The following is a 14767-nucleotide window of genomic DNA, read 5'->3' as shown; positions in this document are numbered from 1 at the left end:
GAGCAAACGAAACGATAAAGCGACGGGAGCTTACGTACCGGGCCATAATCGAACGTTTAGAACGCATTCTATCGAACGGTGAATGGAAATTTCCGATCGATTTATCTTTTTCGAAGTTTTTTATAATCAAGGTAAGCGGGTGCGTGTGAATGAGCGAGGGTGATCGAAGAAAAAAAAAAGGAAAAAAAAATTCATTATTACGTATTTCGTAAGTAAATTATAAAAGGAACTCATACACAGTTTGTAGCGACTCGAGTCACTGATTTATTAAGAAAGTAGAAGAAATAAAGAGATTAAAAAGAAATTCTCCGTTTACTTCTCCTTCTCCCTATTCTTTCATTTTTTACAGGGAACAAATTATCGGGCGATAAGATCGTTAAGAGAGACGGGTTGTGTAACAAAAAAGGTTCGATTTATTGTTCGTAACGTATATTAAAACAGATGTATAATATCGACAGAGCCAATATAATCTACGATCGCGTTGTTCTTTAGTCTCTTCACATTTAACTAGATTTTTGTTTTGTTTCTTACAGGTATACCTCACAAAAATACACTTCTCTCTGTTTGTAACATTCCTTATTCTTTACGGGAGCAGTTACGAGTAATAAAAATATCGTTCGACGAATTTCATCGTTCATCATGCGCGACGTGAACGACTCTTCGCGTTATTTATTTGTTTCCTCTTTGTTCTCGCGTTTAAATATGTATCTTTATTTTATGTTACTTTATTTTTTTTGTTTGTCATCACAGATTACTCCTTCCCGAAAGAAACACGCAGGCCATAGCGTTCGATCTCTTTTTTCCCTAACAGTTTCTAACGCGATAAATTCAATTGACGCACGACGTGCTTCTCTTCTTTCTTTCTTTTTCGTTCGATAATCACCACGCCGTTGTTCGTTTTTTAATACGGTCGACGACCGACGTTTATCCAGGATCGAAAAGATTCTATCTCTCGAGAGTATTCTCGATTTACGACGTTTACGTACGCGATATACGTAACAATATGTATAATATATATAACAGTGTCAGCGATAAAAGCGCTCGTCTCTTTCTTTCCCATTTCTTCCCTTTTCTTTTTTTTTTTTTATCCTTTCCCTCTACGTATATAAAGAAACGAATACGTAAGATAACAATTACGTAAAACGAGCGTAGCACGAGTGTGTGTACTTCTTATATATAATATACTGCGTATTTTTTTTTTTTTACTTTCTGGCACAAAAGTTAATATTAACGTACACGGTAAGAGATCTGTACAAAAATAAGGAGCAGCATTTTAAGCGATTATTTCTTGGCGAAAATTCGACGTTCGAGAAACTTTACTTTCTCCCTGCGTTTTCCTAGCTATCCTTCTAAACATGCCCGAGTATACCTTCTTCGTTTTCTACTTTCGCTTGCTTTTCTTCAAACTGCGCCTCCCCGCGCTACGGCTGATCCTATAGTTGCACATTTAACAATTTGTTCAATTTTTCTTAAATCATGTATACTTAGCGTGTGTGTATATATATATATAGTATATTCTAAGATTTCCTATAAAAAAGAAGTTTTTTTTTTCGTCGCATGGTTAACCAACAACCGTACGATTATGCGAAACACGCACGCACACACACACACACGCTCTTTCTATAAACTCAACGCGTCGTAGAAGGATAGAAATTTCTATCGAGAAATGTCTGTACTCGATAGATACGAGTATCATCGGATCCGTGTTTGTCATTAGACCTCGCGAAATCGTACGGCTGACGCTACCCTAAAGTTTCCTATAAAAATAATACAACATGCTTCGCTATGTTATTATACATATATAAGTCGGTAGCCGTACGATCTTACAATTATAACAAAATAATTAATATCGTTACGCGGCAACAATCGATCGGTAAATTGCGTCTCTTTCTAGTCCCTAAGCGTAAAGAGTGTGATCTATTCTCGATGTTCGGTAGCTTGTAGAAGAAACAAAAACTATATCATCCTGCTCGTAAAATCGACGGTAAAATCAAATAACGATTAACTGCTATACAGGCGAGTCTCGCGATAAACGGATTGACTAGCGATTATTCAAAAACGTTCTATATAAAATCGAGTTGTTATCCTCGGAAATACGATCGGAGAAACGAACGAAAGATGACGAGAGGTCGAAACTAAACGGACAAGCGTCGAGCGTAACGAACGAGTTATTAATACGTATAAGAAGAATTAGTCGATGCCTCGATTCTTGAACAATATTTTTATATAAGTCTACTATGTAACTACTATAATCTTTCTTTATTCGAGCAACGTATCGAGACCGTGATATTAAATATCGGACGTGAATATCGTATTAGTTGCACGATACATGTATTTTGGGCGTTATTTTTCCAAGTTTCACCGTAAATTCATCGTTCGACGGTACGGTCACCCTCTTTTCAGGCGTTGAAGTCTCCAGCGTCTATTCAATGGCACTTGCACTGTCAAGCTTACATAGTATATGTACATGATACAAGTACATAATGCCTTTAAGGGTTTGTACGTTGATACTTAATCGTATCGTTTAGATAACATCTTTGGCTTCGAAGCGTCTTATTATCCTTCATTTCAATTCTTTTCGTCCTTCATCCCAAAATACATTTATTAAAAGCTCAATGAAAATATTCTGCGAAGATATTATACGTGCCCTTCCTATGCTGTACAGTTGTACACCTCTTGTCGTTATTCCGTTCCATGATAAATTTATTAACTTCTCTTCCCTCCCTCGATGCTACTTTATTAATTAGACATTCGCTAAATTGTCTTGGTCAGTCTATATACATATATATATATTAATATATGCGTGATTTTTCTCTGTAAGACTGTATGATATTTTCGTAGATATTTCTCGTTTTAAGACACAACAGTAACTCCAGTCCGCTATATAAGAGAATAATTATAATCGTTCAACGTGTTTAGAGGGAATCGGGGAATCGAGAGTCCCTAAAGTTGCGCTCAAAAAGATTTTGTTTTTTTGTTTTTGTTTTTTCTTTTTTCGTTTCTCGTCAGTTCACTCCTTCTTCGAATAAAAATTAATCGTTCGTGTCGATGTTTGTAAATAAATCGAAAATTACGATAACTAGTATACAACGGTCTCTACGCAACGCGATACAACAATGGAAAACGATTAAATTAGTATAACGCTGTCTGTTACAAATAACGTATAATACATACGCGCATCTATGTATACTGTACCAAGCTGGTTCTCTGTAAATTCATGCTATATCAATAAAGGTCATAAAAATTGCGGTAAAAGATCCTAGTAAAAACTTATCTACCTTCGTTAAATGAATTCGTTGAAAGGAAGATAACGATAACGGAAAAAAAGCGAAATATAAAAATCGTATCGAACGTTTAAAAAACGCCATTTCACGGACGTTGGAAAACGAGAGCTGCTTTTTATAACTATTCAAGACTAGACCTACAATTGGCTACTAAGATAATTAAACTCTATCTTTCGTTAACTCTTTTGTATAGTTTCCTAAATGCAATAATCTATTAGAATATATTCAATTAGCGAGTAAACTTTGATAGAGCAATACGTATTAGATATGCAGCTATAAAATTAAAGTGCAAAATAGTCTTATTTTTTACTCTTACGAACTGCGATACGGCATCGTCTAATAAAACAGTCTTCCAACTCAAGCATGCGTGTCTTGTACAAACTTGTACAAACGCTAAAACACGCGATGAATTCTTTCCAAACGATATATCGAAAGATAAACTTTTTCTTCTATAATTTAACATGGAAATACTTTGGACAAGATAAACTAACTAAAAAACTATCTTGTGTAAAGCACGCGTTAATGGTAATAAATGAGATATCGCAAGAGTTCTATCCCTTGGCCTCTTTACCTTTTACCAATTGCACACGAATAGAAAAATTCATCGTTAAACTCGTTAATAAAAAGTGAGAAATGTACAAGGCCGTGTGGAAAAAAAAAACGATTGTCAACTACGGACGAAACGAAACTAGTCGAGACAACCTCGTAACAGTTTCTAAATACGCCGTTATTTCGTTAAAGGAAAACGTAGACTTTGTGAACTTCAGATTTTCTAAAAGATCAAAATGCACAAAATAAAAAGTATCCCACGAAACTTTCTATCTTTCCGACACACATGTTTGCAATTATAATATGCGAACCAGCACATACAGTTATCTTCTTCCCCCCCGCCCTCCCCCCTCCTTTTACATGGAGATTTTAATTTCTCGATATCTTAAATGCGTTCTGTGTAATTACACTAATACAATTGGTACTCCTCGAACTTTCGGCACAGCTTGTCGATCTCCTCGTACCTTAATTGCGAACCTACGGGGCTGGAAGCCCTGGTAGCTGGTGCGGTTCTACTACGACGTACAAAATTTCTTAAGGGTATTTTACTATGTCCCTGATTATGATTCACGTCTAAGGTCGAATATCGTCTCAGAGCCCGGCTTAAACGTTCCGAAGATGTATAGTCGGCCACGTCTAAGCTATGCTGAGCCTTCAAGATAGGCTTAGTCTCTTTCGTATCCAGCATCTTTAAACTAAAATTCGCAGAGTGTCGTTTAGTCCTGTCCAGCATACACTTTGACTGTATGATTTTAGGCTTGTCTTTATCCATTATCAGTGAGTTCCGCCGTTTCATTTTATCGTCCATCGACCTATCCTGATTTACGCTGAACCCGAACCTAGATCTCATCAGAGGCCCAAGATATAATGGATCCTTCTTGTCGAGCTGTTGATTCTCCTTCACTAGACTCAAACCATCCTCGTAATCGATCGATCGTAATCTTATACCTTTCGCTTGATTAGTTCCGTTGGTTCTCCGTTTTATACCATCCTCGTACTCGGCGGAGAGATTTCTCTTGGGCTTTCCCTTGTCGAAATTGGCCGAGTTCCTTTTAGTTCTGTCCAACGTGCACTTTGACTGCACAATCTTCGGCTTGTCTTTATCCATTATTAACGAATTTCGTCGTTTCATCTTGTCGTCCATCGTTCTCTCCTGATTCACACCGAATCCAAATCTAGATCTCATCAAAGGGCCAACGTATACAGGATCCTTCTTACCCAGCTGTTGATTTTCTTTTACCAGTCTCAATCCGTCCTCGCAATCGATGGAAGTTCTGACATCGTCTGACTGATCGGCATTCGTTCTTCGTTTCATGCAATCTTCGTATTCAACGGAAGAGTTTCTCTTAGGCTTTCCCTTGTCGAAATTCATACTGGTAGGCCGAGCATGATTCACGTTGAACGAAGTTCTTCTCTTGCCAAACATGGAATCTTGCAGATGCGGTATCTTAGAGGTGCTTTGAGAGAACTGTACCGGTATCCTGATACCAGCGTCTACCAGGAATTCGTCATCCGACAGCATTACCGGTATCTCCGGCATAGAGCTACAAGGCCAACAAGAGTTATAGTGAGCTGCAAGCGTTCTTACAGTGGCAGTGTCCTTGCTGGCAATGTTAGTGGAAAACTCGCGGGCATAGTCTCGGGTTAGTAGGAAATTTTGCTGCGATCTTCGCCGATTCTCTCTCATGATCGCCAAGAAGACAGACCTCGCGTAATCGGACGAGGGACAAGAATGGAAAGCGTATTCTTCCGCATAGTCGCATTCGCACGTTTCCGGCCACAATATAAATGGCAATGCTAATTTCGATCGACTCTGCTGAGCCTTTTGCATTAGATAATCACTGCACGATCCATTGTCAAAGTTAGTATGGGTTGTACTAATGTTTGAGTTGGTATGCCCTATTCTTTCCCAAGGATGTGTTAGTTGAATTCTGTTAGATGCAAAGCATGCAGAATTTGATATTAGGTTTTGCATGATATCGTTAGTAAACTAAGAAAGATAGTGAGATTTAACTCTACTTTTTCATCGGTTCTAAAAAATCTATCTCTTCTATTCTCGAATATTAGTGTTATATTAGACGTTAGCATCATGCTTAAAATTAAAGTTAGTTTTATTTGTATATGCGAGGAATAAGTAGATATGTAATTTATGTACCTCGCTTTTGATCCGTCGCTTGATTGGCGAGGTGAGCCTATGCTATCTGTAATAAATATTATTAATTTTAATCATTGTTCTGAATAATATTTTATGTTTAATCGGTGGTAACGAAAGCGAATATTTACCTTTCGATGATGTTTGCGGCCTGGACAAAAAGAACAGAATAAATTAGTTCAAAATTTCATAGGAAAATCATTAGACGTTCAAATTATAAAGTATAACTTACATCGTTTTTGACGAGGAATCGGCAGTCGCATGACGCCACCCCCCTACAATTACAGGATTCCAAATATTCAATCCGTAAGTAATAAGAATTGCTATAATTATGGAAATTTATCCTCGCGTACCTTTCTTTATTGTAGCACCTCCGCCTGGAGATTTCCCATTTGCCATTCCTGATAATCTTTTCTCTTCCTCTAACTTTCTAATATCTTCAGTGCCCTGTTTTGAAACTGCTCCAGATGCCTGAAACAAAGTATTTTGTACAAACATAATTCGCTAACAATAAAAGTGAATTATACTGAATATTACTTACAGCTCGACCTTCGTATTTAAGCGATATATCATCCAATTTTTTTATAACGGATGACAACTCGGCTAGTACATCTCTATCCTTTTCGCTATTTATTAAATGCGTTATAGTTGATTCTAACAAAGTTAATAATTTTTTATCGGCCGGCATCCGCAGCATATTTTTTAACTGAGGCAACAGAGAAATTACTTTCATTCTTATGTTAGCTACGGGATCTTCTGCCAAGTTCAATAAAGCAGTAAAAAAATGTTCCTTGAAATATGCAGAAGAAAAGATTTCCAAAGCCTCTATCATCATACGAACGAACATCATTCTCACATAACAATTCGGATTACTAGCTAAATCTGAATACAATTTGCTACGAAGTTCTACCCTTTGCATAGGTTTCATGTTATAACGTAAAAGGAAAAGATATAGAGTTCCTGCGGAGAGTCGAACGGGTATTGGCCTCTGCAAGTTAAAAATAGTATTGAAATTTGATTATGTCATATATTTTGGTTAAAAACGAAACACGAGTAATTTTAAAACTTACAGCGTGTAATATTCTAAAAAAGGCCATTGGCACAAAATATGAATATATAAAGTCACTTGGGAAGTATTTAGGCAATATCTCAAGTTGTGAATGCATTGAAGACACTAATCTCCAATTATGTGTAGCTGCTATTTCCGACTCACATTTCAATAGAGCTCTACCAATTTCCATAACAGTGGAATCCTGCAGTCGACAAACAGATTAATAGAAATAGAGCAAATATATTTAGAAAATGTCTAATTATAGAAAACGCATACGAACCATTTTATCTACTCCAATAATTTGACTTTCAGCCAAGCAATCAAGCGTTAATCCTATATGAGGAATTAAACCTTGTAAAACTTCTTCAGAGTTATCTTTCAATAATTTTATTAGATCTGTTTTTATCCGTCCACTTTTTGGACCTAACACCTTGGCCACCTGCATGGTAAATTATGATTGTTACTAAAAAGTCATACATCCCAATTTCATATTCCAATCAAAAAAGTCTCACTTCATGGATTCCACACGCTACAGTTCTCCGAACCAAATAATAGTGATCACTCGCCAATGCAGTGAATGTAAGAAGTAATGCATCTGTGTCATCCACGGAATTTGATACAAAGATGAACATTGCTGGCAAATTAAACGCGCAACACCTTCTGCATTCTACATATTTTTCATCTTCGTCAAAATTAATATTCATCTAGAAAGGTGTAAATTTATGGAGAAACTTCATTATAAAACACATTCGATTTTATCAGAGTCTATATCATATTCGTACACACTTACAAATGGAAGATGAGGCTTGGATTCTTTTTTCATTAAGACAATACCCATTTGTGCAAGTTGTTGAAAATATTTTACGAACCATGTTTTTTCCGTAGGTAATAAGCATGCTGAAATATCAATTGTACATCAATTCATTGCGATCGTGAAAGTAAAATTTAAATTCATAAGAGATCTTACTTTCTAGGCCGAGTACAATTTTTCCAAATTCTTGGGCAATGACGCATATCACGTTATCGTCTGACTGTACAGATTGTGTATTTTCACATAATTTCTTAACAAGTGGCACTATGGTAGTTTTTATTGTATCTGTAAATAATTATAACTACGTTGCGTCGCGTTCTTAAAAAAACTCGCGTCCAAAAATTAATCGAAACATATTTTACTACAAAAATCTTGGAATGCTTATGATGCACAACTAGTCATTAAGCATACCTTCCTGAAGATGAGGTAGCAAATACGCTATTGTTTGTACAGAGGCGCATCTTACATTGCTTTCTTCATCACTTGCTAATTCTACGAAAGATGGTAGCAAAGCAGATTTTACAGACTCAGCACCAAGGCCTTCAGCAACAAAACGTAGCTGCAAGCAGATACTAGCTCGTACTTCACTATTTACATCCTGACAGAGGGAGTGTACCATTGGTAGAACTTCCTTCTGTATCCTGACAACAATTTCAATACGTATACTTATTTAATGACTTTATTGAGAAAAAGTTGTCTTTTGGCATATGTTGCATACTATTCAATTTCTGTACGTTTAATCTGTCACTCAAGAATATAGCGTTTAAAAGTTGATACCCTCGATAACAAAAATATTAGATTTTGATAAGATGAAACATACTCACAGAGCAGATTCAAATCTTGTACAAATCTTTCCTAATATCTTGCTGCATATTATCCTGGAGTGGATAGGTTGTGACAATTGCCCTTTGCTTACAGTCAATGGCAGAATCTGTATAATTTTATTTCTATTATCATCCGGATGATGTTAGTTACTATATTTGAGTATGTTCAAGTTTCAAAAAATATTTGTATCGTTAAGGCTATGTTAAATACATAGCATCTCTTTGCAACATATGAGTTTTGATAGAGTACTTGATGCTTAGTCTAATGCCAGGTAACCAAGTAACATAAAATAAATCAACCTAATTACCAATCTACCATAATCATATTGTAAGGTTGCATATGTGCTACAAAAATTACAATACATTTGCCCTTCTAAATGACAAAGTTGTCTGAATATCAATTTCTAAGATCATCTATACAAACCTGCTTTCTTATGACTTCTACCGGCAGTAACTCTATCACATCCAGTAAGGTCTCCAGCCATGCATGACAGATAACTTTAAATGTACATATATACATGTTTAGTTACATGGAATAATACCAAATGCATGAAACTGTCGATATAGGTTTAACTAGCAACCCTAGTTGTACAAGAGTGAACAAAATTTCTTTACCTGGATCACGCTTTTCAAGGGAATCTAAGATACTTTGAAGGAATGTTCGACTGAAGACATTATGGTTCACAAGTTTCTGCTCTAGAATCGTTTTGAATGTTGTTGAAGCTGCAATATGGAATTCCGTGGATGCTGTAGCCAGTGACTGCTGCACTTTTGGTATCACGCGTGTTATACATGATTCTGAGTCTGTGGCTAAGAGGCTTGGTAATGTTTGTATAAAATTGAGTTTTTGAATTTCATCGCCTTTCCTGCAATAATTATGGATATAACAGCAAATAACGCAAAAACGACAGCTGTATTAACGAAGATAGATAATGTAGAAAACAACACATTTTTAAACATTAATATTATTTATTATTACAAATATATTAACTACGATATAAATTACCATGATAACAATATATTTAGGAAGTATAATATTTTCTGGAATCGTTAAATTTATAAAAACAATCCCGTCATTCTCGCGTTATTTTTTTTAAATGCATGCAACCTCCAAGGACAGGAATCTTTACATAACATATCCTTTTGAAGCATGTGACAATGTTTTCACTGGTACAACGTGCACGATTCTTAAGGTTTTTATTTCATCGTAAATCCTCATTGTTACAACAAAACACTCGTTATTACGACATCGTTATGCAAAGAGGAAAAAAAAGACAATCGATAATACTGTCAAATCTTCGAACAACCTACACCTTGAAATCTTATTACTTCGAACGAAGTCTTTAGCTAACTGTTTATCAGTTACTCGTAGAATGTCATTTCTTCCGAGTGTCTTTAAAGGACTATAATTAGCAACGCTTAGACGACAGGACAGTATACTCCTTGAACGACGCTGCGTTATTTTTAGAAACCATGCATGGGTTCGAACGAAAGAGAAACAGTCGTGAGAATGAGAGAAGACGGGCGCGACAACTGCGAGTAAGATTCACTAGCTAAAAAACCATTCTCTATTTCGGCCACTTACCGTGGAGATGTGCTCTTGTACAGAGCTTCCTCTTGCAACATTTTCAAAGCGCATTTTATTCAACGATCGCACGAGAAAGCAGCGAGGACCGATATACTAATTTCTTTACGTGGACGACGATACACGCGTACGCACTCTCATGACGCACTTGACGCAATAAAAACAACACGACCGAACGTAGATGACAACTAAACTGGGCTCTGACTCCAAGGTATCGATTATATGTGACTTGTCCTACGAGACAGCGAGCAAGACCGAGTTCTGCCGGAACCGACCGAATGCGGCCTACGTACGCCACTAATGAAAAACACGTAATGCTGCGTTGCGCGTAACGCGTAATACAATAGACCGGGATGCGTTGATCGTAAGTCGATGTTGTGTAATCGACAATCCGATGTAGTTATTTTGCGATTCCCATGCGATGATGCATCTCGCTTTAAGGTACGTCGGTTTCGCGTTTCTAAAAAAGAACACTGCTTAAAACAGCGATATTTTTTTATAGCTCGTTACGCAACGAGTATGACACGAATTACTTGTATAATTCGATCATATCGTCGAGATCCAAATATAAACATTTTTATCTACTGTCACGTAATATGTATTATTTAACAGATTTATTATCGTTTTATAACTGAAATAAATATTACTCTGAGATTGAACCAAGTAACAACATCGATGTGTATCATCTGTACGGCAAGTGCAACCTGTGCTTCTGCTATAGACCACTATCTAGATTTTATAAAATTAATTAATGATGCTGTGGCAGCCTTGATACGATAATCATACGGGATTACGTGGTTTAATTCAAGGTTTTGTACAGTGATTTGTCGAAGCGCTATGCGCAAAATTACTATTATTAACCATGCCCCAAGGATATGCCGCTTCTCTGTAAAGAGGTGTGTCCTGGTAATACGGAAGACGCGGTTTTCATTTTCGGCGAAAGTGACTCGTTATCGAGTCGGGTTTATTATCATATGTATATTTAAGTTCCACTTACGCCAAAAGATGAAGCGCTCTGTCTATAGGCCTTTTTTCCAAATTAGGATCTAAACTGTGCTTCTTTAATTGCTCTTCATTCTAGGAACGTACATTTAGAGTATGAGTCGATCGTTCATAGAAAATCGCGTTCACGCGTGATATTACGTACTCTCAGATCAGGCACAGGCTTGTCTAATTGAAGGCTAGCGAATTCCTCGTAATCCATAAACATGGTGAACGCATTTTACAGATAAATGCTGTATACGAATATAACCCCATTTATTTGAAAGATTTGATCAGAACAAGAAACGCATATTCAGGTGATACTCGCGCGGAAGTAAAAAACACGATCGTCCGCGATGATTTTCAGTACCGATCACTGAAATTCTTGCGGCCGCTCGCCAGGGTATCAGCAGGATGCGAGAAATGAATATTGAACAGAGTTGAACCACACGCAACTGTATAAAATACGAAATATATTTACTTCTCATAGCATGTCGTATAATTTAGATAAGTATACATACCTTACGGGCATTGCATAGGGTATATCATATACGTTTAGCAATATAAAAGATTACAGTATACATTAATATATACAGAGAAGAGCGAAAGATTTGGATCGCGCGAACAGCTACGTTCAACTTTCGCGTGTATCTTATAGTTTAAGATAATCGCTCTTTTATTCGCGTACACGAAACACTACGATTTATATGTTCTAAGTTTAAAAAAAAGATAGAAGACAAAATGGTATAATTATAATAAACAGAGAGAGAGAGAGAAAGAGAGGAAGAATTATTTAACTGTCATGTTTATTCCGCAATGAATCAATTTCTTGTTGGGAGACAAGAAGGAAACGTGAATCTATTATACAAAGAACACAAGAGGAAACGCGATAGGGGGGGGCAGTCAATGCTGTTTTCTTGTTGCGCGAGTTTGCGAACGTCGGACAATCTCGAAATTGCGGAACATATCAATACAGAGATGTGCGCTTAGCTATGTGAACGTATTTAAAAAGATGATGTTAGGACGACGAATGGAAACGAACCTCGCTCTGCCTTTTCTGACGTAGTTGCAATAAAATTTGCATTTTATTATCGGGATTCGTTCCGTAGATATTGACGCCTGATTCTCCCTCTCTAAACGGCAGTTCGCATTTGAATATCGCACAGATTGCTTTTTTTTTCGCATAGTACTTTACACATTATATATATATATGTATATATATATATATATATTTTATTCTTCTCCATTTTTACAAAAATTCTTCGCGTAAGAAAAGAAATTACGAATAATATCATCTCGACGCAAGTCTTGTCCGCTACAATCTATACTTAATAATAAGTGTCTCTATATGAATAACTAATTTAAAAGAAAAGGGGAAACCTATGAAGGTTCGTGGAAGCACCCTGAATCACTGTATAACAGTCAAGTTCTATCGCTAAGAATCGTCGATAACCGATAGCATTTTGTGACTTACGAATATATCTTTAAACGTAATTACTTTAACTTTTCCGATCTGTTTTACATTTTGACGAAACAAACACTAAGCAACTCTGTATAATTCTTCATTCCTCGGTGAGCATACAATTCAATATTATACATATCGCTATTCTTTCCGATATCGTACGTGCGTTCCAGTTTGGACTAGTTTCAGCCGTAACGAGATCGCATGGATACACGAGCCAACATGTATCCATGATCTCGACCTGCGACTTTTTCGGTTCTTTGATTCTCCCGAAATGCCAACATACACACAGACGCATCATACGTACACCACACACGTACACACAAACATACACGCGAGAGCGATTCTAATAGCTCCTAATTCGAATAGCGTTTCATATTAAACATAACTCTCGTCATCGACGACGGATCTTCCATATCCTAGGTGCCTGGTGGTAACCGAGGCACGAGGTTGAGGAGGCGGACGATAAGGAGGAGGCGGTGGTAAAGACCTTGACCTACCCGCCACTTTGTGTCTGTCCTCCAGATTCATGTGTACCGGTGGCAGATGCCTCAACCTCGGTGGTAGTGGTGGTGGTGTATCCGGCCACGTTCTCTCTTCTTCGTCGTCTTCGTCACCGTACAAATCGATCGCCTCGGCTTGCTTGAACGAGTACAAATCACTCCTCTCTCTCGAATCGTATATCTCGCTCGTTCTGTCCCTATTCCCATAGATGCTACTCTCAGATTCGTATCTCTCCGTACGCGTCGTTTCTTTGTTCACGTATATCTCGCTCTTCACCTTTTTGAACTCGTACAGATCGCTTCCCGAATGGTAGCTACCGTTCTGAGAGACTGGTGACTCGCGATTAACATACATTTCCGACTTGACCTTTTTGAACTCGTTGAACCGTTCCTTCTTGAATTCGTATCTGTCACTGGTCAACGTCGTGTCTCCCGACAGATCCTGCTCCGAATTATGAATGGAGACCCGTTCCGTACAGATGTCCTGTTGCGTAGCTCTTTCGTATTCCGTCCGAAGATCCCGCGTTATGTCCAGTTGCGAACTCCTGTAGATGTCCTTGCAATTCTCCATGTTCTCCTTCATGGAATCTTGTCTCAGATACTCCCTACCGTAGATATCCTTCTCATCGAACCTGTCTTTACGATGATCGTGCTCGTCCAACTTTGTTCTTGGCGTTCTCTTCAGTTGAGCCCTCAGCCAATCTTGTCTCTGAAAATTCGGATTAGGGTAACCGATGCCGCTCTTCTCCTCCCTGAAATTATGCTCAACGGCGCTCGTGTGATGATTATTTGCCGCGTAGCCGTTCATTCGCTCTTCCCATCCACCGTAGACACGGATATACGACTTGCTGGTAGACTTGTCCTCTTTGGTCAGAGACTTGTCGAAGCTGGATGACGAGGCATTCGCGGCAGAGTCCTCGGATCCCACCGGAGACTCTGGGATGAACAGCTGACAATCCGACAGGGTCAGACCAGAATCTCTTGAAAGAGACATGTGGTCTTTACGCGGTGGTTCCGTCAGGTCCAGGCTGTCCAGAGAAAGCCCACCTGCTGCAACGAGAGAAATTCCTCAGTGGACTGAACACTTACATAAACTGAATACCAAACGAACAGATGCATGCTTCGCTTCTGATTCACAGAGTAAAAAAAGAAAGAAGAATTAAAGAAAAAGACGAAGAAGAAGAAGAAGGAGAAGAAGAAGAAAGATAAAGCAAAGTGCTCACAGTGAAGGCTATCGGTGCTTTCTTCGGCTCCACTGTCGCTGCGTTCCTCCCCAAAGAGCTGCGTGACGCCCTCCCCAAACAGGACTTCACAATGACGAATCAACATCTCCGTCAGTGTAGGGATCGCCCTGCTCTGATTCACCGACGGATTTGGCGACCAGAGTAAGCTTGGTCCACAACACACGCCCAGATTACTGGCACACATGAGATTGTGCTTCGACCGCCGTGCCACATGGTGTAGAACGCAGATCAGATGCGATAGCAGAGTGTAATTCGCTTTGGGCAATCTATCTAAAATACTGAAATCACCATTGTTCGTTAAATATCGCACAAACAAAAAGA

The 14767-nt window shown here is 38.1% G+C and overlaps 2 protein-coding genes across 7 annotated transcripts in view; both read right to left on the bottom strand.

The window, feature by feature from the left end:
• Positions 1–390: 390 nt before the first annotated feature.
• Positions 391–10829, bottom strand: LOC117153842 (serine/threonine-protein phosphatase 4 regulatory subunit 4). Of its 3 annotated transcripts, none has more exons than XM_033328289.2 (16): positions 10257–10829; positions 9287–9537; positions 9096–9169; positions 8672–8778; positions 8259–8488; positions 8004–8132; positions 7827–7933; positions 7549–7740; positions 7317–7475; positions 7056–7238; positions 6527–6973; positions 6339–6456; positions 6218–6260; positions 6117–6136; positions 5989–6034; positions 391–5764 (listed from the first exon to the last, which is right to left on the bottom strand). In XM_033328289.2, the coding sequence occupies exons 1-16, from the start codon at positions 10295–10297 to the stop codon at positions 4243–4245; spliced, it is 3669 nt and encodes a 1222-aa protein (XP_033184180.1). In that variant the 5' UTR covers positions 10298–10829; the 3' UTR covers positions 391–4242. The 3 variants fall into 3 exon arrangements, with proteins under 3 accessions (XP_033184180.1, XP_033184181.1, XP_076473449.1); XM_033328290.2 differs by having other exon boundaries at positions 391–5377; positions 10257–10806; XM_076617334.1 differs by lacking the exons at positions 9096–9169; positions 9287–9537; positions 10257–10829 and having other exon boundaries at positions 8668–8781.
• Positions 10830–11677: 848 nt separating this feature from the next.
• The window catches only part of LOC117153844 (uncharacterized), a 179480-nt gene continuing 176390 nt past the window's right edge, over positions 11678–14767 (bottom strand). For 3 of the 4 annotated variants that reach the window (XM_033328293.2, XM_033328295.2, XM_076617335.1), the window contains 2 exons: positions 14426–14724; positions 11678–14252 (listed from right to left, as the gene is read on the bottom strand). In XM_033328293.2, the coding sequence (XP_033184184.2) occupies positions 13078–14252; positions 14426–14724 (1474 nt within the window). In that variant the 3' untranslated portion in view covers positions 11678–13077. The remainder of the gene's footprint in view (positions 14253–14425; positions 14725–14767) is intronic. The other variant, XM_033328294.2, reaches the window with a different exon arrangement.

Source organism: Bombus vancouverensis, chromosome 3 (genome assembly GCF_051014615.1).
Source record: "Bombus vancouverensis nearcticus chromosome 3, iyBomVanc1_principal, whole genome shotgun sequence".
In the NCBI taxonomy this organism is placed as follows: Eukaryota; Metazoa; Arthropoda; class Insecta; order Hymenoptera; family Apidae; genus Bombus; species Bombus vancouverensis.
Note: the sequence above shows the minus strand (reverse complement) of the source record. Positions and strands in the feature narration are given on the sequence as shown.

Coding starts and splice junctions, on each gene's coding strand:
- LOC117153842 (XM_033328289.2), bottom strand. CDS start 10,297: ATGTTGCAAGAGGAAGCTCTGTACAAGAGCACATCTCCACG. Junction 7,934..8,003: donor AATTGTACTCGGCCTAGAAA/GTAAGATCTCTT, acceptor TTGATATTTCAG/CATGCTTATTACCTACGGAA. Junction 7,239..7,316: donor TTATTGGAGTAGATAAAATG/GTTCGTATGCGT, acceptor TGTCGACTGCAG/GATTCCACTGTTATGGAAAT.